Source organism: Brassica napus, chromosome C3, assembly GCF_020379485.1.
Source record: "Brassica napus cultivar Da-Ae chromosome C3, Da-Ae, whole genome shotgun sequence".
Taxonomy (NCBI): Eukaryota; Viridiplantae; Streptophyta; class Magnoliopsida; order Brassicales; family Brassicaceae; genus Brassica; species Brassica napus.
This window is the reverse complement of record NC_063446.1, coordinates 71,064,023-71,089,702: the sequence shown is the minus strand read 5'-3', so window position 1 is coordinate 71,089,702 and position 25,680 is coordinate 71,064,023. Positions and strand designations below refer to the sequence as shown.

Sequence of the window (25,680 nt, the reverse complement as noted above, 5' to 3'; positions counted from 1 at the left end):
AGAGGGTATCTGGTGGTGATGAGATAATGAATACTGAAAGCTCCAAAGCTAATGAAGGAAGTCGAAGTCACGAGAAAGCACTCATGAACAGGGATGATGATGGTGCTAAGAGAGATACGATAAAAAAGCGGGTTGATGATTATGATCTAGGAAATACAGCACACGAATCTAAGGAGAATTTGATTTCTGTGATGTGGAAGATTTGCAAAACTGGAGATGGGACTGAATCATTGCAATTAGGTGCGTTTCAACAGCTTGTCGTGATGCTGCAAGTTGAATGTGGAGAAGAGAGTATGATAAGATGACGAAAGCTGTTTACTACGGTGCTGAGGACTTAGAGTTACATATTAATGAACTTGATGAGAAGCCTGAGTTTGACAAGGAAGATGAACTTCTTGGACACCTAAAAAATAGGGATGTGTTTCAAGGTGAGGATGGACTTACTGCCACCAGAGAAAAGGTTTTCAATCATGTGGAGAATGATGCCAGTGATGATATTGAAGAACATAGGTTGAAGATAACATAAGGGTGTGAGATTGTAATTGCTACTCCTGGTTGTTTGACTGATTGCTACATGGTTCTTGATGAGATTGATCGTATGATGACATGAGTTTCGAGCCCCAAGCTGCAGATTCAAGAAAGAGATGGCGAGCAAACTTGAAACTAGAGAACGAGGAAGAAGAGCTTGATGAAAAGAAGAATTACAGAACCATTGGTACTGCAAGGAAGGCCAAAACTTCATTGATTACTCATCACGTGGTTATAATGAAAGAATCCGAAAAGTTTCTTCAGACTGCAGAAACTGTTCGACAAGCATATTGACAAAACCACCATTGTGTTTGTTAATACGATGAAGATACGTGCAACTTTTAGGATATCAATTGTTGGAGATAGTGATAGTGATGAAAGTCCGAATACGTGGTGTACAAGCAAACAAGAAACTGTTGAGTTATCATCATCTGAAGCTGCATTGATAACATGGACTGAAGCCACAAAACTGGCTATATGGCATGGAGAGTTACATCGGCTTATACTCGGGAGAGAGCAGAGAGCAGACATCTTGTCGAGAGCACTTGGAAGATTGAATTTCAAAGATACAAGAGGAGTTGAAGACTTATCAAAAATGGAGTTCAAGCTTAAGGGGGAGAATGTTGAATTAAGCTTGAAGAATATAGAAAACTTGAGAAATAAGTTAACTTCTAATCCTACCGAGTTATGGTTTAAAAGATTTGGAATATTTCCAAATATGTTATATCTAATGAGTTTTAGGAAATTTTTATTTATATATAAGGAGATGCAAGGGTGTTATTTATGGGTTGAGAGATTGTGTGAAAGATTATAAGTTGTGTGAGATTGAGAGAGCTTAAGGTTTTGAGTTATTTTTCTGAAGAGATTAATAAGAGAGTTATTCTTATTAAGCTTGATTGTGATTCTATAATATTCATGTGAGTTGGTTTTATTTGATAAACTGTTGGTTACAACTTTAAACTAATTATTCATTTGGTTCAATCGAGAGACACCGACCTATCCAATTTTCAGGTTTTTGTTGTCAGTTCTCGTCAAAATCTTTGGACATCATGACCGGAGCAAACGATTGATTCCATTTTTCTCCGACATCTCAGATCTGATTCCGTCCCGCTTTAATGTCCGCGATATGTTATCGGCTTACGTAACTTGTATAGTAGGAATCAAGTATCTAGACAATTTTTAAGTCTTCTGAAAGTGCTGACAAAAATTTCGGATTTCTTTTATAGCGTGATATTTATCCTAGTCAGATGTAAGATGATCTATCATTAGGATTGATCTAAATGTGTTTGTTTAGGACAGCTAAAGTTCTTGTTGGGGCCAATCGACGAGCGTTTGTAATTTATAGTCGCGAATGGACTGAGAGCATGTTCTCGAAGATCTAGGCGACATCTCGTTTATAATTTCAAAAACATACTTTGTGTTATTAATGTTTTAAGTATATGATACCAGGTTCTTGTGTTCTGGTCGGGAGTCGGAAGCGACGGTGCGGCCGAGATATGTTGTGAATGTGTTTTTGTGGTTGGAGGAATCTTTTGATTCCGGCGATGCCTTAGTCAATGTGACGAAGTTTCTTTGTTTGATAAGCTAGTGTGGAGTTGATCCGTTTTGAGGTAGGACGGTTTTTCGCGAGTTTCTGTTTTCGGGTTCGTACGATAATCGTTTTGTTCATATATGGATGTTTTCCGAAAGTATAGCAAGATGTTTCTTGAGATATGAGAGATTTCGCGAGATTTTAATGAAGTCTTTATTGCCGAAAAAGTTTCAAAAAATAATGAGTACAAGACAATTATTTTAGAATGCGGGAATATACGAGTATTCGTATATGTAACCACTCCCCCCCCCCCTTTTGGAGAGGGGGGGATAGCTGATCTCGTCCTTAGACGAGCTGCCTACGTACCCCTTTCGAGGATCAAGCCATCTTGTAGTTTTGATGTTTGTGCAAGTGTATTTACTCGGCTGCCGCGTTTGCGTCAATCGTGTTAGTTTCATGATCGATGTCTTCTCCGAGTTTCTCTCCTACGGTTGGGTCGAAGCGTTGACCTCTGAAACTGGTTGTTTTTGGGTCGTTGCTTGAGTTGACGATTCTGGATCATCTTCTTCCGAAGCGTTTTCAGTTGGTGCCTGAGTTAGATTTACCCGTTTGGGCTTCACCATTGCGGTAGTCGTGATTTGTCTTAGCTTGTGTTCAGCCCGGAAGCAACGTCTCGACCGTTTCTGGCACCCCAGATTGCGGCAATTCTGTTATGAGCGAGAATTTGATGCGTAAGTGATAAGTCGATGGGACTGCCTTCATGGCGTTTAGCCAAGGCGTGCCCATAATGACATTGTAAATGGTCGGGTGGTCGACGATCTTGGTGACTTCTTTCGCTGCAACGGGTAGTTTGATTGATCCGAGAGTCATTGACGTCATGCCCGAGAAGCCAGTTAGTGACTTGGGCGATGGTACGACTTCTCCTAACTCAACGTTCATCCTCTTGAGAGTATCACGGAAAATGACGTTGACCGTGCTGCGCGTATCAATGAGAACCCTGGCGACCTGTAGATCTCTTATCACAAGATCGATCATGAGTGGATTGTAGCGGGGCTGGTCGATCCTGCCAGCCTCTTCTTCATCGAAATTTATCGCTCCTTTTGGAATTTCACTGGGTGCGGACCAGGTCAGCGAATTCACGTTCGTCTCGGCCTTGTGCTGATAATCTTTGATGGCTGAGACGGTATCGCTGCAGTATTGCGATCCTCTGATGATCATGTTCACTTTGTGGCGACTATTGTTGTTGCCCTTCTCGTCCTGCCTTCTTCTGCACTTTTCTCCCGATTGGTTCCCTTGGTAAGAGTTCTCCGTTTGAGGAGCCTTATCATTTTTCGAGGGGCGATCTGAAGCGCGGACGAGGCCTTTTATGTTGTAAACTTCGGCGAGTTCTCCTGCAAGCAGCTTTGCGGCCAACCTTGCGCCGAGAACTTTGCAGTTAACGGTTGAGTGGCCGCAGCCCTGGTGAAAATCACAGAAGACATTCTTGTCGTAATTTGGATTTCAGGTCCATGTGTTACCCGTCGGCCGTCCTTGCTCCGATCTGCAGTTGATGGTGTAGTTATGTGCTCCTTGGGTCTCTTCTTCTCCGCGATGGACGTTTTTGTCGTTTTGAGGGTTTTTCTTTTTCGACTTCGTATCCGACACATGATCCTTTGACGATGTCTTCGTCAACTTCTGCTTTTGCGACACGGCCTTCGTCTCCTCCTCAATGATTATGTAGTATGTAGCTTTGTGGAGCGCATCCTAGATCGTACACGGCTTCTCCAAAGTTATCCACTTCCTGAACTTCGACGTATACCAGAGCGTCTTTCGGAGCGCTTCTATGGCCACTTTGTCGCTTATTCCGCTGACTCTAGTCATAACGGTCCTGAACCGTTTTATGAAGTCGCAGAGAGACTCGTCCTCTCCCTGGGATTGGCTCCAGAGGTCGACGTCGGAGGTTTCTCGATCTATGAACATAGAGTACTGCTTGAGAAACTACGAGGCGAGTTGGTGGAAACTTCCGATGGAATTTTGCGTTAGACGAGAGAACCACTCGAATGTTGCTCCTCGGAGGTTCTCGATGAAGAGGCGACATTTGCTCGCATCTCTTTCGCTTTCTCTGAACTCGGCTATCCCCATCGCGATCTGGAAAGCCTGCAAGTGTGTCTTAGGATCGGTTTTACCGTCGTAAGGTGTCACTTTGACCTTCCGAGATCCAAAACCCTTGTTTCGGTCATGCGAGTAATAAAGGGCGTTTTTCAAGCCTCCTCGAGCAGTAGATCGATCTCAGGTGTGGTGCTAGCAGCGTGATGCATCTGAGATTTCACCGCACTAACTTCTGCTACCGTTTTCATGACATGATCGCGGAGATCGCGAATTTTGGAGTTTTCGCTAGCATATTTCCGACCTTGTCGGCGCTTTCCGCGAGTGTTCCGAGTTTGTTCCCTGGCCAGTTCTTCTTGTTTGTCCCAGAAGACGGCTTCTTCTTCTTTGGTCATAGGGTTGTGGAACTGAGAATCGTCCCGAGCAGCACGGCTCCTTGTGCGACGTGGATGTATGTAACACCCCCGATCCGGAATAATAAAAGTTAATTAGTTTGCCATGCACCAATCAAACAAGAACATGCACGACGAACTCAAGAACTCTAACCAGATCGAAGATACTACTACCACGTGCCTGAACATTTGATCCGAGGTTCCCAGATCAGATCCGAAATCCTAAGATCATATGTCCAAGAACGGGTTTCCTAGCGATTCCAAGTTAAGGCTTTGCAACCCGAGTTTGAAACCGTTAGTTAGTTTGTCCCGGACTTGGACTAGTATCATATGGAATCCAAGCATTTCACAAACCCTTTTTTTTTATTCATATATACTTAAGGTTCAACCACATCAAAAAATTATACATGCTCGGCCGATGTTCAAAACCATATCTTACATATTACGAAACATACATGTTTGCAAAAGGTAGCAAATCTACACCAACAGCTTTGTGCTCCTCCAATCCCAAATGGAACCTACTACTACGGGTTACCTGCAAAACAAAGAGTCTAATGAGCAACTGATACCACTCAAATTACCCTAAGGAGTGTTAATCTCATCAAAAGAGGTTAAGATTTAGTACTTAGGGATCGAATCCACAAGGGGCTAGGGAACAATTAAATCTAGTGTTTATTAATTCTAAGAGTTGTAAATGTTTAAATGAAATAGAAATAGTAACAAACGAAGTAAATAGTAAATGTAACTTGGTTGGAAATGATATTAGATGCATGGCCACTATTCAGGTGTTGGAGAATTTAATATCTATAGATGCCTATTTGCTGCATGCATGATATGTTAGAGCTCAACCGCTTAACTCAGTGATCAGCTGTCGCATGTTTCACTTGTTAACAAGCTAGATCTCGTGTCTCAACGGTTAGTATGTTGACAACGAAAGAGTGTCGATCGATGGTCCTATAGGGACGTCGACCGATACACCTTTACCTACGTCGACCGATAGTCAGTTGAGGACATCGATCGACGGGTTCTAGCCAGGCCTATGCGCGAGTATGATATGCCCTATTAAGATACTAAATTTGCGGTTAGCCCTCTCTAGCAGTCCTAATATGATAGATAGATGTCAGGATGGGATAACAAGGGTGCTTGAGTATGCAATCCCATCATCATGTTCTAGTTAGCAAGGCTAAAACAAGCAATGAAAACAAATCTATAATGAATATCAGAACAAGGCAGATTTATAGTTTGGGGCTAATCCCACAAACCTATCTGAACCCTGGATCTAATAAATGAACTACTCAGACATAGCAAAGCAATTCATGACAATGAAGAAATCGGAATTCATAGTATAGATGAAAAGAAATGAAAACAAGGAGTTCCAATCACAAGTGATCTTCTCCCCAAAACTCTCTCTCTCTCTCTCTCTCTCAAAGTAAAACTGTAACAAAAAGCTCTCACTGCCGTCAAAACACTTAGGCAGTATATAATCTACTAGGTTAAAAACTCGTCAGGGCATTTTCGTAATTTAGCTTGGACTGGGCTTCATGTCCGCTGGATCCAAAATGTCGCATGTCCAATGTCTCGACATCGATCGATGGTACTTGTGTACATTGATCGATATTAATCTTCATTTGTCGAGGCATCTCATGGTGTCGATCGACAGCACTGGATGTGCATCGATCGATTGTTCTTCATCTCGTCGACCTCTACATGGTCAGCTCTGATGAAATGTCTTTTAAGCTCCAAAATGCTCCAAAGTCATAGCTTTACTCCAAAATGCACCTGAACCTGAAAACATACCTAGAAGAGTAGAAAACATAGATATATATATATAGTAAAACACCTATATACCATGGATGAAAACGGGTCAAATCCTAGGTATATCAACTCCCCCAGACTTACCATTTTGCTTGTCCTCAAGCAAAACATACAAGCAGTCTCTCTGAAAGAGGTTTGAAAATATTAGGGACTACAGATTTTAAAGCATAGAAATCTTTTCCTCAACAATTTTGCAACCACATCTAAAAAGTCCTAATCACAGAAGCACACTATGCAATATCCTAGCTTAGCAACCATTTCTAACATAACACAACTCAGCAATTCACGTCTGACATCCCCTCTACTGACTTCATTTCTTAGCATAAATATAAAATGAATGCTTTACCTTGGGAGTATCGATCATAGGATGCAAGGATTTTAGACAAGTATCTGGAACTGCAGGTAAAAGTTAGTTCCTAATTTCTCTCTCTCTCTCTAATTTTCTCTCTTGAGTCAAAGTCTGCTTCCATTGCAGGATCAGTGACCAAGATTGGACAGGCTTCCATGAATCAAAACTTAATGGTGGTAGCCACGAAGCTCTGTTCACTTCTTTTTGACCTATATCCAAGAATTCTTTGTGAAAGCGAGCCTTGAAAATTGCCGCCTCCAAGTCCCGTTTCGAACTCATTTATTGGAGTCTTTATGAATCAAGCCTTAATGGTTTTAGCCACCAAGTTTTGTTCAGACTCATCCTAAGTAAGCAATAGATCTTTTTTTTTTTTTTAAGAAATGGATAGAACTGAAATATAAATCACTAACTAATCTAGGGTCGAAATTTAGAGAGAGAAAATATGATAAATAATCTACACAAGTCGTTACCTTCCAGACCTGTCTGAAGAATCCGATCCCATGTATACCAAGTCCCAAGACAAGCGGTTATGTCAGGTTTAGTGTTGGAAATCAGCTTTGGTTACTTCAAGGCAAGTGTGTACTTGATAGGTGATCTGCTTTAGCATCTATAGTGCTATCTGCAATTAGTAAATCTAAAATGGTGCTAAAGATTGGTTAGATATTCAAGTTTAAATCAATATAAGATCATAGTCCCATTTTCAATAGCTAAGCATAATTTATTAAAATTCCTTTTATATAAGAATAAAATAAATTATATCAGTAAATCTTCCCCCAGACTTAAATTACACTGTCTCAGTGTAACTCAGTCGGAGTTATGATGGAATATTTCATAAGTACGAAATGTAACAGGTAAGGAAGATACATCTGACCGGATTAGATATCGATCAATGTGAAAATGTTGCATCGATCGTCGTGTGTTTGTCTATGTCGAGCGATGTCGACGTCTCGTCGGTGGTCGATATTTAGGTCCTCCTACTCGTGTCTTCGCGTCCTGCCCGGAACTAATTTTGGTAAGGCCCCGGACAACGCACGGACCTCGAGTGGACACCAATGACTCTCACGACACTCCACCCGAGTGTCGGACTCTCACGGATCAAGTCCGTGGATTTACGGGTTTCCCTATTAAGATATGATCAAACATGTTATATTATCTGAGCCGAGTTCCAAATAATATAATGCAATGCCATAAGTATATGCAACACATCATCAATGTATCACAATCATGTTATACCCCTCGAGCCGAGGCCCGATGATATAACTCAATATCTTTCACAAACGTCAATCATTATCATATCAATTGTGGGAACCGAAATTCGCACTGTCGATTTCCGTTTAAATAAGGAAACTAGGAAAACCCTAATTTCCCAGAGGTCCCGGATATCTGCTAATACCACACGCCAAGCAATTAGAACACGAAACGAGAACATTAATAAAATAAGAAATCGAAAAAGAGAGCAAGATAGTTCTTATTCCGATCTGCGTTTGAGCGTTTACAACAAGGTAAGTGCCTGGGCTACGAGAGCTATCGGCGAGATTCCTAGTTCTAAAACCCTAAGATGGCAAAAAAACCTAATTGAGTCGCAGCTCGAATAACAAAAACGGAAAATTGCCTAAAATTGCTCTATGTGCTAAGTTTGCTGTGTCAAAAGTCCTCCCCCATGCCTCTCGCCTAGGACTCCTTATATACTGGCTCCAAGGTCGGTTTACGCTTTTCCCCTTCTGCCCTTAAGCCGGCATAGCATAAAAATGGAGATATTCCATTTTTTCCGATCTTCGTAATTATCTTCAAACTTTCGCATTTATCCGCGGAAACTTGACATTTATCTTTCCTCGCGAACCAAGCGTACACCGTCATTCGGCTTACGGGCTGTTGGTTAAGAAATCGTAAGTTGGGCCTCGAGTCATCTTAGGTCCCTTTGGGCCGTCTTCCGACTAGAAGCGTTTATTACGGCTTCTTTCGATAAAGAACGAACTTTCCGCGGTTTTTACGGTTAAGTTTGATCGATAACTTAGAATGGCGGGGAATCTTGAAATGGGTTCACTACGGTCTTCGGAAGATAGCATCGAAGGGTAGGCGAGAATGCATGGACTAATGTTGTAACGACGTTTCGGAAGAGCTCGGTCGCTACGTAGCGACCGAGAGCTCGATCGCTACGTAGCGACCGAACTCTGGTTCAAGCTCGGTTGCTACGTAGCGACCGAGCGGAATGGACGTTCGGTCGCTACATAGCGACCCAGCCTTGGCTCGAACTCGGTCGCTACGTAGCGACCGAGCGGAGCACGTTTTCGGTTGCTGCGTAGCGATCCTTTTCGAGCTCTTGTCCGATGACTCGCGTTTCCTCCGCAAAGCTTTTCGTAAAGAAGAATCTATTTCGAAAAAGTATTTGTCGAATAGGGTTTCTACGTTTTCTTCTTCGGGGATTTAGACGTTAACTTCGTCGCAACCGTTTTCGACCCCAACAGTTAGCCCCCCCAGCTCGTTGGGAGCGTGGATTTCTAGTGAGATCCCAATGCGCGGTATGGCGAGTTCGGACGAGATTGGTGTATTTGGGCGAAGTTCGTGTCCAAAAATCCGCAAGTAAATAGTAATTTCTCATGCCTATAAGAAGGGAGGTAATTTCTTCACAATCTTTACACTTACCCATTCTCAAAGAGGGGTTTTATTGAAAAGTTCTTTCTTCTTTCTCTTTCTCTCTATCATTTCCTCCTTGATCAAAAAGAAAAACATGAGATGTCGAGTAAGAAAAGGAGTTCGAAGAAAGGGTCCTTGCCCGCGAACGTTTCTGAAGAGCTTCGAGTGACGAAGATGGAATTTGTTCCTCATTCGGTAGACCCAGCCGAGAACGAGGCATGGTGGGTGGCGTGTTACAGTTCGATCACGCCTCCCAAAGAAAAATCATTCCCGGTCATGAACCATCGCCCGGTGGAGGCAAGTGCACCAAGTAGGAGTACTAGTGAATTCCTCGAGGTCATGCGGTCGTTCTACCATATTTCGGACGCGGTGGAATTCAGGGTTCCTCGTCAAGGAGAATGCGCTAGTAGTCCCTTGGAGGGCTACTTTACTTGTTACGAGGCATTCGTAGTTCGCTGCCGTTTGTGGTCCCGATCCCCGAGATTATCGTCCGTGTGTTGGGTCGTTTCGGGGTGGCGATAAGCCAACTGAATCCTCTTGGCATCCAGCACCTCATAGGAATCATGGTCCTGAGCATGGTCTCTCCCTCACCGTCGATCACTTCGAAGCACTTTTTCGATTACAGATCATCAAGGATACGGACACGTATAGGCTGGTTCCTCGGAACTTCATGTCAGTGGTAAAGGGGTTTACTTCTTACTTCAACTCGTGGAAGAAATATTTCTTCTTCGTTCGTGTAGATGCCGCGTCCGTTGAGGAGAGTTGTATCCCACTGTTTCGGAGGTTGCCGAACGATCGTCCTTTTATCAACCCTCTTGCTCCGTTTCCTGAGGACATTATTGCGGTGAGGGATCTGCTCAGGAATGGTCCTTTTTTCTGGACTTCCTTTACGCCGAAGAGAGTTCGAAAGGCACTGAGGTTTGTGCATCCTAGTCCTGTTTTGGGTGGAGAAGCAAGGAGTGATTCTGAACCTGAAGACCAAGGTCCCAATGCCGCTCCCATGATTGCGACGGGGCTGAACTCTTTGAAGGGGAAATAGATTGACCTTGGTGACCTGGAGTTTTTAGTGGACGATTGCATGCTTCCGGGATGGGATCTGGATCTTGCTTTCGGCGATGGAAGCGGTACGAGCGAGGTCCCTATTCTGGACTTTGATGATTTCTTCTCTGGTCTTCCGTCGGGCTTCGATGCTCCTCTGGCCACGAGCGAGTCGAGGAGGCCGAAAGTCGTCGCGGAAGGATCTCGTATCATCAACGGTGCATAAACTTGAAGAATTTTGACGATCGTTATTATTATTTTTTATTTTTTGCTTATAACGTGTCAATCGGTTTTATAGGGTTTGAACTTGCTTGGATCAGCCATTGAGGCAAGCCATAGAGAGGCCATGATCTATCGCTTTAAAGCGGAGAAGGCGGAAAAGGATCTTGCTCGCATGCGAGACGAGATGTTGGCGCGAGATGCTCAACTCGCTCGTGATCATGCCAGGGCTGTTCGTAGGGCGGAACAGAAGGGCAAAAGGGAAATTGTCGAGGTGATGAAGACTCACGCTTCTCAATTCCATGTCGAGTACGGGAATCTTAAGGGCGCTTTCAACTCGCTGGGCAACTTCCGTGAGTGACGCGGCTCTGTCGGGAGCCTTTGGAAGAGGCGGGCGGATGACTACGTTATCGAGAGCGAGATGGAGTTAATGAAGGGTGGCGTGAAGGATCATGCTCACGCTGAGACGCTCATTCCTCTGATCGATGGGAAGGTTCAGGAATTCTGGGATCTCGTCCCGGTTTCTCCTGATACCGTAGAAACCACGACTGATTTTGCCAGTGACGATGAGGAAGTGAACTATCCCGCGGATGCATTCGGAGCTTCCTTGTCCGGAAATTTTAACTTTGATCTGTGAGTATTTTGACGGGAAGAAGTTTTTCCCTTATCTAGTTTTTAACGGCCGAGTGTAGCCTTTGTTCATATATGTTTGACCATGTGGCCTTCGAACTTTGTATGGGCTTGTTTTGGCCGTTTTTATCGGGACTGGCCATTGGTGGCTTTGAACCCCTACTGCTATGCGGTTTATATAATGGATGTTTGTTTGAGTTACTTTGTTTCGAGTGGGTTTGAAGTAAACATGAGTTGTCGTCTCATATTTGTTGGTTCGTTCGAGACGTGAGTTTTCGTAAAAATTATTTACGATCTTTCGGGAACGTTGAGATATGAATGGAGAGACATGTTTTAGGATCTCGTATTGTTTAGATATCATGTCTTTGAGATGTTTGAGACCAATGCGATGGGTTTAGGGTAAGACCTATGTTTACTCTCGGTTTTAAGGTTTGTGCGGTGACTAGCCGGCTATCGGTTTTCCTGTTGCGATTTCTACCTTATTCATATCGATTTAAAGTCCGCGATAGGTTCTCGGCTTATACGACTTGTATGGCACGAATCGAGCATCTTTCCAGAGACAATTTTTAAGCCAACTGGAAGTGCTAGGCAAAAATTTCGGATTTTTTTTGTAGCGCGCTTTCGTCCTTGTGTTGGACGTTCGAAGATCAAAAGAGTGATCAAGTTGCGTTTGTTTAAAATGGCTGATGTGTTCGTCGGGGCCAATCGACAAACGGAGTGTAAGATTTGTAGTGGTCGCGTTCGAACAATTTGTTCGTATCATCTCAATTTTTAACTTGGCGATGTCTCGCAGTTATTTCGAAGACTATACGTATATTTTCGGTGCTGAAGTGAGATTATTTTGCGATTTTGGGCCGTACGAGGCCGCTGGCAAGAGTATTAATGTTTGTAAATTTTCTAGGCGTGTTCTGAGACTTTTGCAAGTGTCTTAAAAAGGAGCGACGCATATTGGTCGTAAAAAGTTTCGAAATCTCTATAGAGTTCGATTACGATAACGCATCTTTTCCCATGTGGGAGTATACGAGTATACTCACCCACTCCCCCCTCCTTTTAGAGAGGGGGATAGCTGAACTCGTCATTCGACGAGCTTCCTACGTACCTCTTTCGAGGATCAAGCCATCTCGTAGTTCTGTTTGGTGCCGCGAGCATTTTCACTCGGCGATTGTCGCCGTGCTGACCGGCTTGATCGTGATGATCGTGGCTGGGTCAGTATTTTCTTCTGGATGTTCCGGTTGAGTTGTAGTGTCGGCTTCGGACTCATGTTGGGTTTCGACAACCGAAGCGTCTACGTCAGCAGATGATGTTAAATCGTCTTTTATTGAAGCGTTGTCGGTCGAAGATTTATCAATCTTCGTGCGTTTGCGATTTGCCGTTGCAGAGGTCGTCATCTGTCTTAACTTGTGCTCCGCGAGGAAGCACAGTCGTGACTGTTTCTGACATCCCCAGATAGCTGCGACTCCGTTTGGGGTCGGGAATTTGACACTCAGGTGGTACGTCGATGGAATGGCTTGCATAGCGTTGAGCCATGGGGTTCCCATGATCACGTTGTAGATAGCAGGATGATCGACTACCGCGAACTCGACGATTTTTGTGATCTCCTTGGCCATGACTGGTAGCTGAATCGATCCGAGGGTCATCGATACTTCGCCTGAAAAGCATGTGAGCGGTTTCGGAGTTGGAGTTACTTCTCCGAGTTCGATGCTCATCCGATTGAGAGTGTCGCGAAAGATTGCATTGACCGTGCTTCCCATGTCAATGAGTGCTCTTCCGACTTCCAGATCTCATATGACGAGGTCTATGACGAGCGGATCGCAGTGAGGTTGATCGATCCCGCTGGCTTCCTCCTTTGTGAAGGTGATTGAGCAGTTCTGATCATCTCGGGTAGGAGACCATGTAGACCATGACTCCGTCTTCCGCTGGTAAGCCTTGATGGCCGAAACCGTATCGTTGCAGAATTGCGATCCTCCGATGATCATGTTGACTCTACGACGATTGTTATCGTTCCCTTTGTCGTCTGGCCTCCTGCCGCGTTTATCCCCAGATTGGTTTCTTTGAGGAGATCTCTCCGCGGGAAGATTTCTGTCCGGCTTAGGGGGGCGATCGGTCTCGAGGATGAGGTCTTTCACGCTGGTCACTTCCGAGAGTTCTCCGGCTAGTAGCTTCGCGGCCAACCTTGCTCCCAAGACCTTGCAGTTAGTCGTGGAGTGTCCTCGGGACTCGTGGAACTCGCAGAAGGTGTTTTCATCATATCCTTGGTTGCGAGTCCACGTATTACCCGTGGTTCGGCCCTGGTCTAAGCTGATCGCGTAATTGTGCGCTCCTTGGAGTTCTTCTCCCTCGTGATGGACATACTTGTCGTTACGAGGGTTCTTCTTCCTCGTTTTTGGGTCTACATCTTTCGAGGATGATCTCGCCGACTTATGTTTTTACGATAAGATTTTTGTTTCTTCCTCGATCATGATGTAGTCCGTCGCCTTGTTGAGGGCGTCTTGGATCGTCCGCGGTTTTTCGAGGGATATCCATTTTCTGAATTTCGACTTGTACCAGAGCGCCTTTCTGAGCGCATCGATGGCCACCTTGTCGCTTATCCCGCTGACCCTGGACATTACCAACTTGAAACGGCTGATGAACTCGCGGAGGGGTTCCTCTTCCTTCTGGGACAGACTCAAGAGATCGACATCGGAAGTTTCTCTATCTATGAACATAGAGTATTGCTCGAGAAATTCCGATGCGAGCTGTCGGAAACTTCCGATAGAGTTTCGCTTAAGGCGCGCGAACCATTCGAGGGCTGCTCCTTCTAGATTCTGGACGAACAGGCGGCAGTAGCCGGCGTCTCTTTCGCCGTCCTTCAGCCTCGCTCTTCCCATCGTGATGTGGAAAGCCTGAAGGTGCGCTCTCGGATCGGTCGTTCCATCATACTTCGGTACTTTGATTTTTCCTGGATCGGATACCCTCGTATCTGAGATGCGAGTGGTGAAAGGGGTTTTCCGAGCCCCTTCCAGCAGTCTGTCGATCTCGGGAGCCGCGCTGGTAGCATGATGGATTTGGGATTTTACGGCTCTTACTTCTGCCGCAGTCTTGGTGATATAGTCGCGAAGATCGCGAATATCCGACGTCTCGCCGGCAGATTTCCGTGCTTGTCGGCGTTTACTGCGAGTGAGCTCGGTTTGCTTTTCAGCCAGCTCTTCTTGTTCGTTCCAATAGAGGATTTCCTCCTCTTCTGTCATTAGTTTGTCGAATGGAGAGCTTTCCCGAGTGAATCGGCTTCTTCTCCTCCTTGGATGTCTGTCGACGTCCTCATCAGTATTGTTGGAGACATCGTTAGGATCCAGGTCGACTTGCTCGACTCCGTTGTCCTCCGAAACCTTCGCTGGTGGCGGAGGGCTTTCGGAGTTTCCCTTTTCGACGGGAGATCTCTCGCTAGGGTTTTGACCCAAAGGTCGCTCCTGTGCGGCTCCAGGCCTGTTGAGTGGGGTTGCAAAGTCGAGTCTTTTCCCGCGGACTTTAGTGGTTCCGCGGGGGCGGATTGCTCAAGTCCTTGCCGTTAAAGTTTCAACTTGTTTGGTCAAGCTGCTCACGAGCTTATCCTGTTCTTCCGACCTTTTTTTGTAGGTGGCGAACATCTTTTTAAACTCCTCGAGCTCCGCGGAGTTGGCTGGTGCGTTGGCCGAGGATACGTCCGCTGCGGGAGTGTGGAGATCAGTGCCACTGCCTCCGTTAAGAGGAGTCTGCACGTTATCCGTGTCGTCAGTTGACATGTCTGGTTGAGCGTGATGTGGTTGAGAGTTAGATTGATCCGTACCCCCCCCCCTCCTTCTAGCGCCAAACTGTGGGAAACGAAATTCGCACTGTCGATTTTCGCTTAAATAAGGAAACTAGGAAAACCTTAATTTCCCAGAGGTCCCAGATATCTGCTAATACCACACGCCAAGCAATCAGAACACAAAACGAGAACAGTAATAAAATAAGAAATCAAAAAAGAGAGCAAGATAGTTCTTATTCCGAATCTGCATTTGAGCGTTTACAACAAGGTAAGTGACTGGGCTACGAGAGCTGTCAGCGAGATTCCTAGTTCTAAAACCCTAAGACTGCAAAAACTTAATTGAGTCGCAGCTCGAATAACAAAAACGGAAAATTGCCTAAAATTGCTCTAAGGGCTAAGTTTGCTGTGTCAAAAGTCCTCCCCCATGCCTCTCACCTAGGACTCCTTATATACTGGCTCCAAGGTCGGTTTACGCTTTTCCCCTTCTGCCCTTAAGCCGCCATAGCATAAAAATGGAGATATTCCATTTTTTTCGATCTTCGTAATTATCTTCAAACTTTCGTATTTATCCGCGGAAACTTGACATTTATCTTTCCTCGTGAACCAAGCGTACACCGTCATGCGGCTTACGGGCTGTTGGTTAAGAAATCATAAGTTGGGCCTCGAGTCATGTCTTAGGTCCCTTTGGGCCGTCTTCTGACTCGAAGCGTTTATTACGGCTTCTTTCGATAAAGAACGAACTTTTCGCGGTTTTTACGGTTAAGTTTGATCGATAACTTAGAATGGCGGGGAATCGTGAAATGGGTTCACTATGGTCTTCGGGAGATAGCATCGAAGGGTAGGCGAGAATGCATGGACTAATGTTGTATCGACGTTTCGGAAGAGCTCGGTCGCTACGTAGCGACCGAGCGGAGCATGTGTTCGGTCGCTGCGTAGCGATCCTTTTCGAGCTCTTGTCTGATGACTCGCGTTTCCTCCGCATAGCTTTTCGTAAAGAATAATCTATTTCGAAAAAGTATTTGTCGAAGAAGGTTTCTACGTTTTCTTCTTCGGGGATTTGGACGTTAACTTCGTCGCAACCGTTTTCGACCCCAACATCAATATATATCTAAACGCACAACCTAGCAATGCATCAACCAATACTCTTGTTTTGCAGGCGCTAGTCGCACACACAACAATCATAACCCATAACCAAGACTCACCTCAACACTTAGATGAAAGTTTTGGACTGCAAACGCTTCTATCTCGCGGTCGGGTTCACTTTAAACTTTTATCACAAAACTCTAGAGCTTTAGAAATATAAATACAGGAAGGGTAGGGTAAGAAAGGCTATCCAAGTTCTAACTAAGAAAAAAAAAAGAAAAACAAAATCTAAATAAAAAGAAAGCTAAAGACAAAACATTTTACCTTAGGGTTTCGACTTTTTCAAACTGCTATGGTTAGGGTTCTAAGCATGAGAAATGACTAAGGGGGTGGTCGGCTATTTATAGGCTGGAGAATGAGCTCATGAGAAGGTATAGGTCGTGGGTTACACGCAGGAGCTGTCCTGAATTCCCCATGCAACCAATTGGAGAGAGATTGGTGTGCAGCCACAAATCTGTCCAATTAAAACAAGTTTTGTGGCCAACCACCAATTCAACCAATAGGACATTAGCAAGAGCTGCTTGGAGGATTCTCCAGTAAAGGAGTAACATATGTCTAGCTGATTAAGGAGGTAGACAAGCAGGTGCATCCTCCAGAAGCTTCCGGATATGCTTAACACATCGTAGATGGGCCCGAATGGGCCGTATTTAAATTCCGAACGTGTTATAAGCTGATCCGAGCTGGCGGAAATGTTTCTCCTTAACAAAAACCTAGATTTCTTAGACCAAAATACTTCTAAAATAACTCTAAGTTCATTCCTATCTTAAGGTCTTATAATAAATTTTTGATTAATTTTCTCGTCCGACTAGGACGTTCTAGGCCGAACCGCGAGCATTTTCAATCCACTAAACTTCCTGAAGAATTTATTTCTACAGATGGAAAACTATTCTAAGACTTTCTAAATTTTTCTTATGTACCTTGGGATCCACAAACATCCACGGGAAAAGATCAATCCGACTTCTACTTACTTGAGTAATATTCTCGGCTGTTACAAGATTTTTTCATTGTCTGCGTTTTACTCTTTAAAGAAGGTTATTACATTCTCGCCCTCTTAATAGAATTCGTCCCGAATTCTTAGTGGTTTGATGCTCCACCCATCTGATCTTCATCATCTTCCAGAAACAGTTCAGGATGAGTTGCTCTAAACCTCTCTTCATCTTTCCATGTCACAATTACTCGACGCTGTTTTCCCCAAAATACTTGCACTTGAGGAATCTCTTTATTCTTCAGTTTTCTTATTCGTCTTTCTCCGATTCGAAGTGGTCCTTCAGGGTAAGTGAGGTTAGAACGAAGGTTTTCAACTCGTTGCGGCTCTACTTCGGTAAGATCTCGTATATGCCTTCTTAACATTGAGACATGGAAAACTGGGTGAAGTGCCATATCTGATGGTAACTCTAATTGATAGGCTACTTCTCCAACCCGTTGCATCACTCGGTATGGTCCTATATACCGAGTGGCTAACTTTCCCCCTTTTCCGAATCTATCTCTCCCTTTCTGTGCAGCCACCTTCAAATATACTCAATCACCAACTTGAAATATTACTTAACGTCTATTCTGATCGGCATACTTCTTCTGCCTGTCTTGAGCTTTCTTCATATTCTCCCGGATAATCTTTATCTTTTCTGTTGTTTCATCTACTACATCTGGTCCTAACATATGTATTTCTCCAACTTCAGCCCAACACAGTGGTGTGCGGCAAGGTCGTCCATATAATGCCTCATATGGGGACATACCAATACTTGCATGGTAACTGTTGTTATAATAGAACTCTACCAAAGGTAAGTATTGTTCCCATGTACCTGACCAGTCTAAAACACACATCCTTAGCAAATCTTCCAAGGTTCTGATTGTTCGCTCCGTCTGCCCGTCAGTTTCAGGGTGAAACGCCGTACTCATATGAAGATCAGTCCCCAATACTTGCTGGAAAGCTCTCCAGAATTGAGCCGTAAATCTTGGATCACGATCAGATACTATGTTGGCAGGAACTCTGTGTAATCGTACTATCTCCTTTAAGTAAACTTCTGCCAATACTTCTACCTTGTCAACAATTCTAATGGGTAGAAAATGAGCAGTCTTAGTTAGTCGGTCTACCACCACCCATATAGTATCATTCCCTCTTCCTGGTGCTCGAGGTAGTCCCGTTACAAAATCCGTAGCCACTGACTCCCACTTCCATTCTGGGATTGGTAGGATTTGCAATAATCCTCCCAGCACTTGATGGTCAGCCTTAATTTGTTGGCAGGTCTGGCACTGAGCTACCCACTTAGCAACTGATCGTTTGATTCCTGGCCAGTGATAGTATCGACGTATATCCTGGTACATCTTGGTGCGTCCAGGATGAATACTTAATATTGAGTGGTGTGCGATTCTCAAGATCTCTTCTCGTAACTCCTTTTCCTACAGGTACGGTTATCCTTCCGTTCAGTAGGAGGGTTCTGTCATCAGACAAATGATAACCACTATCATTTCTTCCGCCTGATTCTTCAAGTTCTTTTATAATCTTCTTTAGCTTCACATCTTCCTTCTGCTCTTCTCGAATTCTTTGCACGAGATTTGCTTGATTCACTGCTCGCAATTCCAATGGCTCGCTGCCCTCGCCTTCTATGGCTGAAAGACTAATCATCTTGAATTCTGCGTTTAAGGCTTCTAAGTCCTTTTCAATAGCTGTATCACTTCTCCTCCTACTCAGTGCATCTGCTACCACATTCGCCTTTCCTGGGTTATATTGGATTTGTAAGTCGTAATCCGTGATAAACTCCATCCACATCCTTTGTCTCAAATTCAAATCTGACTGAGTAAAGAGATACTTGAGACTCTTGTGATCAGTATAGATTTGAATCGTCTCGTCATAAAAATAGGATCTCCATATTTTTAAAGCAAATACCACTGCGGTCATCTCTAGATCGTGGGTGGGGTAATTATCCTCGTGCTTCCTTAACTGTCTTGAACCATAGGCGATGACCTTTTCATCCTGCATCAGTACACAACCCAGTCCTACTGGAGAAGCATCAGTGTATACTGTGTAAGGTCTTCCTGGAGTAGGTAATGCAAGAATTGGTGTTGTCGTCAAAGCTTCCTTTAATTGTGTAAAAGCCTTTTCCTCTTTCTTATCCCATTCAAATGATATATCTTTCCCAGTCAGCCTCGTCATGGGGTTTAACCATGATGGAAAAGTTCCTCACAAACTTTCCATAATACCCAGCCAATCCTAGAAAGCTTCAAACCTCGGTAGCGCTGGTAGGGCGTGGCCAGTCCTTAACTACTTTAACCTTTTCAGGATCTACTGCAACTCCCTTCTCTGACACTCGATGACCAAGGAATCCAATCTCCCTTTTCCAGAAGCTACATTTACTAAACTTGGCGAACAACTTATGGCTTCTTAATCGCTCTAACACCTTTTGGAGGTGCTCTGCATGTTCCTCTTTACTCTTGGAATAAATAAGTATATCATCAATAAAGATGATTACAAATTTATCCAAGTAATCACAAAATATATCATTCATCAAGCGCATGAAAGCAGCCGGCGCATTAGTAAGACGAAAAGGCATTACCACAAATTCATAGTGGCCATACCGGTCCAAAAAGCCGTCTTCATGATATCGGACTCTGATATTGAGATTTGATGATATCCCGATGCCAAATCTATCTTTGAGAACCAGCTTGCCCCATGAAGCTGATCCAACAATTCATCGATCCTTGGCAAGGGATACTTGTCCTTTACTGTAACATTGTTAATCCCTCTATAATCGATGCATAACCGCATGGTACCGTCTTTCTTCTTTACAAATAAGACTGGTGCTCCCCATGGTGAAGAACTCGGTCTGATAAATCCTTTTTCTATCAAATCTTCCAACTGCTTCTTTAATTCAGCAAGCTCAGCTGGAGCCATTCGATAAGGTGCCTTAGCTATTGGGGCTGCTCCCGGCTCTAATGTAATGGTGAAAGGATCACTTCGTGGTGGGGGCAATCCTTCCAATGGCTGGAATACATCCTGGTATTCTTTTACTACTGCTATCTCTTCAAACTTTGTCCCTTTATTCAATTCTCCTCCAAGGGTAGTTAGAGTTACATGATATACCTCGCCCTCGATCAAATCTTTCTCAACTCTTAAGGCAAATACAAGTGACAATCCAGCACTTGGACATATTCCATAGTATGTCGTTGATGGTTGTCCTCTTTCTTCAAGTGTAATACTTCCTCGACCACAATCCAACTGTGCGTAGTATCTCGACAGCCAGTCCATGCCCAAAATCACTTCGTGTTGTCCTAAAGGAACAACTAGCAGGTCTGCCGGATATACCGTTGATCCCACATAGATTGGAATCTCAAGTACACAACTATCGACACGAAGGTTATGGTTCCCAGGGGTTCTAATTGAAACACCTACCTTTACTCTAGTCAAGGTTCCCTTAAAACTAGACACTACCTCGGGTATCACAAAGCTATGTGTGGCACCCGAGTCGAAGAGAACATGCACATAAACTCCACCAACACACAATGTTCCTAAACAATATTTATTTCACATTTTATATTTCATGCATCAAATTCACACATACAAGCAATGAGTTAAAACCCTACTTACCTGTGATCGGGCCCTGATGGGGCTGTTGTGGTTCGGGCTTTCCTAACTCTAAAGCATTCACTTGCTTTCCAACTGCCTGGCGCTTCGGGGCTGGTTCAATCGGTAGTCTAGTGGGTGGTGCTGGAAGCGTAACTTGTCTCTTATGGGGACAACTGTTGGCATAGTGCCCTTTCGCACCACACGAGAAGCAAGTAATATAATCAGGGGCTTTTCTTCCCTGACTATAAGGACAACTGCTAGAAAAATGTCCTATACCACCACAAGTGTAACACACATCTGGGCCATTCGTAAACCGTCTGTCATTCCTTCTTCCTCGGCCTCTCCCTCGATTAAATTGTCCTTTATTATTCATTCTCCGTACTCCTAGCCCTTCCGTTATGCGAGATGGCTCTGCATGCTTCATCATGGCTTGCTCCTTCTCCATACCTTCTTCAACATTTACCGCTATCTCCGCCAATTCATAAAGGCTATGAAACTTTACTACTTCCAGTCGGCTAGCCAAATCCGCTCGCAATCCTCTTATAAACCTTCGAATTAGTGCACCTTCATTCCTTGCTCCATAAGGAGAATATTTCCTTAGCTTTGTAAACACTGCCTCATACTCCCTGACTTTCCGGTTGCCTTGAGTTAACTCCAAAAATTGAATCTCCAGCCGGTCTTTTGCTTCAGGTCGGAAGTATTTCCGCTCAAATTCCGTTTTAAAATCTTCCCAGTCGATATCTCTTCCCATTTAGTATTCTTCCACGTTATCCCACCGATCAGAAGCATCTTTGGTCAAGTAGTATATTGCCACATCCTTCTTGAAATTATCAGGGCAGTGGATGGCCCGAAAGTTTTTCTCCAAATTCCTCAGCCATGTTGACGCTTCGAAGGGATCTGTTCCTCCAGGATATCTAACGGTTCCAAATTTTTTCATTAACGTGACCATCTTCAGGTAATTAGGAGGGGAGGATGGTCTTCGCTCTGATGATTCACCGGTTCAATGATCAAGTCTATTTAGCAAGCCTTGTACTAATACTATAAGAGGATCAGAACTCCCAGCTGTCCTCTGTTCTTGCCTACAACGTGGCTCGGGCGTCCTTTCCCGGTGCATGAACTCAGATTCATTCCGCCTTGGATTATGTGTTGTTGCATAGTTCCGCCTTGATCCATACATATCAGGTGCTTGATTCCTCTCCCTCAGATCGTCATATCGTTCTTCTTGCTCATAGACCATATGTGAATCCGTCGGATTTCTCCCGGTCGACTCATGTTCGTGTTCATAGCAATGGTTATTTTCTTGTGCTATCGCAGAATCATCTGTTACCTCAAGGTTTAAATAGACTATGCGGTTTTCAGAATTACGTTGTCCATATCTTGGTGATGTCATCATTGGCTCCTCACTCCTTGTACGTCTTGGAAACATACTGCAGTACAACCCAGGGTAAGTACTAATCCCAACTTATCTAACAAAGGAGCATGTTGGTTTTCTATTCTACCTTTTGCGACACCTTTGACTCGATAAATTATTGAAAAAAAAGGTTCCCAAGTGAGCAAGTGAACCATGCTCTGATACCACCTTCGTTGTAACACCCCCGATCCGGAATAAATAAAAGTTAATTAGTTTGCCATGCACCAATCAAACAAGAACATGCACGACGAACTAAAGAACTCTAACCAGATCGAAGATACTACTACCACGTGCCCGAACATTTGATCCGAGGTTCCCAGATCAGATCCGAAATCCTAAGATCATATGTCCAAGAACGGGTTTCCTAGCGATTCCAAGTTAAGGCTTTGCAACCCGAGTTTGAAACCGTTAGTTAGTTCGTCCCGGACTAGGACTACTATCATATGGAATCCAAGCATTTCACAAACCCCTTTTTTTTATTCATATATTACTTAAGGTTCAACCACATCAAAAAATTATACATGCTCGGCCGATGTTCAAAACCATATCTTACATATTACAAAACATACATGTTTGCAAAAGGTAGCAAATCTACACCAACAGCTTTGTGCTCCTCCGATCCCAAATGGAACCTACTACTACGGGTTACCTGCAACACAAAGAGTCTAATGAGCAACTATTTTGCTCAGTGAGTCGGGTTTCCTAACAATTATTTATTCCCCCATTATGCATCAAACATTAAGCAACAAGGAACAATTATGTTAAGAAATATGGAATGCAAAAATAAAGCAATCATGTACACAAGCATCCACTCTTCACGAGTGGTTAGATCATTATCGATCATCGAGGACCGCCTCTCGCCATTGGTTCCTATCTCGATACGAAGTCCATAACACATCTCTTCTTGCGCCCATTAACTCTAAACACAAAGTCTAAAAAGCCGATGGCCCGGATAACACACTTGCCGCATCGTCAGGCAGCTACACGGTCGAGGGTAGCTATCCCTATTAAGATACTAAATTGGCGGCTAGCCCTCTCTAGCAGTCCTAATATGATAGATAGATGTCAGGATGGGATAACAAGGGTGCTTGAGTATGCAATTCTATGATCATGTTCTAGTTAGCAAGGCTAAAACAAGCAATGAATACAAATCTATCATGAATATCACAACAGGGCAGATCTATAGTTTGGGGCTAATCCCACAAACCTATCTGAACCCTGGATCTAATAAATGAACTACTCAGACATAGCAAAGCAATTCATGACAATGAAGAAATGGGAATTCATAGTATAGATGAAAAGAAATGAAAACAAGGAGTTCCAATCACAAGTGATCTTCTCTCCAAAATTCTCTCTCTCTCTCAAAGTAAAACTGTAACAAAAAGCTCTCCCTGTCGTCAAAACACTTAGGCAGTATATAATCTACTAGGTTAAAAACTCGTCAGGGCATTTTTGTAATTTAGCTTCGACTTGGGCTTCAAGTCCGCTGGATCCAAAATGTCGCATGTCCAATGTGTCGACATCGATCGATGGTACTTGTGTACATCGATCGATATTAATCTTCATTTGTCAAGGCATCTCATGGTGTCGATCGACAGCACTAGATGTGCATCGATCGATTGTTCTTCCTCTCGTCGACCTCTACATGGTCAGCTCAGATGAAATGTCTTTTAAGCTCCAAAATGCTCCAAAGTCATAGCTTTACTCCGAAATGCACCTGAACCTGAAAACATACACAGAAGAGTAGAAAACATAGATATATATATAGTAAAACACCTATATACCATGGATGAAAACGGGTCAAATCCAAGGTATATCAGCAACTATTTTGCTCAGTAAGTCGGGTTTCCTAACAATTATTTATTCCCCCATTATGCATCAAACATTAAGCAACAAGGATCAATTATGTTAAGAAATATGCAATGCAAAAATAAAGCAATCATGTAAACAAGCATCCACTCTTCACGAGTGGTTTGATCATTATCGATCATCGAGGACTGCCTCTCGCCATTGGTTCCTATCTTGATACGAAGTCCATAACACATCCCTTCTTGCGCCCATTGACTCTAAACACAAAGTCTAAAAAGCCGATGACCCGGATAACACACTTGCCGCATCGTCATGCAGCTACACGGTCGAGGGTAGCTATCCCTATCACATGTGTCTTCGCGTCCTGCCCGGAACTAATTTTGGTAAGGCCCCGGACAAGGCACGGGCCTCGAGCGGACACCAATGACTCTCACGACACTCCACCCGAGTGTCGGACTCTCACGGATCAAGTCCGTGGATTTACGGGTTTCCCCGTTAAGATATGACAAACATGTTATATTATCTGAGTCGAGGCCCAAATAATATAATGCAATGACATAAGTATATGCAACACAACATCAATGTACACTACAAGAAATATCGGTATTAATAGCACCCGATAAACGCTATCATATCGTTTTCATAGCGTTTCGAAGAACGCCGTGACAACCGCAGCTATAATAGACCCCCCCCCCCCTAGCGTAGCGTTTTTCGCGTGCTGTAACAATATACAGATATTATAGCGTTGGTCCTTTGTTATATTATACCTATTTATAACGATTTATTTTCGCTATTTAAATATTTTATGTGGCACTTTTCGTGTGCCATAAAATATTTTGTTATGACATTTGTTTTTTTTGTCATAGAATACCTTGTTGTAACTCAGTTTTTTTTGGATTTTTGAACATTTAATAGCAATTTTTTTGTGCCATTGAATATTATAATACAGCGTTTTACTTGTGCTATGACGTTTATATTCTAGGTAATACTGAATAGCTAATATTTTAAAACGGTTTATAAATGATTCTGGTTTATATTAAAATTTTGGTTTACAATCGGTTTATAAATTAAACCAGATTACAAAAAATTTTGGTTTACAAACTAAACCAGTTTACATACAAACCAGGTTTAAAAACAAAATCTAAAAAAACCCTAACTCCTTCCCTCCGCCTCCTCCGCGGAACCCAGATTTCAAAACACAAACATAAAAAAGATTCAAACTATTAATAAATAAAATCGGTTTAGCATACTAAACCAAATTAAAAATATACCTAACCCTAGTCTAAACCTAATGTATATTCTCCGCCGCCTGCCGCCTCCTCACCGAGCTTCTTCGTCTTCAACATTCAAGCCGGCTCTGCTCACGACCCACCACTGCTACCTCCTCCATCAATCTCCTGTGCCTCATTCATCAATCCTGTGCCTCCTCCACTTTCCTTTACCAAGAACAAAAAAAAGTCAGATTCAAAACAGAGAGAGAGAGAGAGAGAGAGAGAGATAGAGAGAGAGAGAGACGTGACTGGTGGTGGTGTTGACGAGGGTGCGGTGGTGGTGGTGGTGAAGGGCGAAACCGAATAGAAAGGAGCATGGTGGTGAGAAGCATGACGGTGGTAATCCTCTTCGTTCAGATCCATTTGCTTGAAAGAAGAAAAGTAAATGAAAGATGAGCAGAGGAGAAAGAGAGATGGGAAGAGGATAAGAGAGATGAGATTAGATGAGGAGATCGAAGAGGTACAGAAGAAGAAAATAAGAAGTATAGAATCGTGTGGAGG

The 25,680-nt window shown here is 43.6% G+C and overlaps 1 protein-coding gene across 1 annotated transcript; it reads right to left on the bottom strand.

Moving 5' to 3' along the window:
- Positions 1-2,713: 2,713 nt before the first annotated feature.
- LOC125583316 lies at positions 2,714-3,705 on the bottom strand. The gene is made up of 2 exons (XM_048749973.1): positions 3,577-3,705; positions 2,714-3,517 (listed from the first exon to the last, which is right to left on the bottom strand). The coding sequence occupies exons 1-2, from the start codon at positions 3,703-3,705 to the stop codon at positions 2,714-2,716; spliced, it is 933 nt and encodes a 310-aa protein (XP_048605930.1).
- Between the last annotated feature and the right edge of the window lie 21,975 nt (positions 3,706-25,680).

Bases quoted from the DNA above. Each gene is read 5' to 3' on its own strand.
- LOC125583316 (XM_048749973.1), bottom strand. From the start codon at position 3,705: ATGTGTCGGATACGAAGTCGAAAAAGAAAAACCCTCAAAACGACAAAA. The intron at 3,518-3,576 runs GTAACACATGGA...GATTTTCACCAG, and splicing joins GGAGCAAGGACGGCCGACGG to GGCTGCGGCCACTCAACCGT.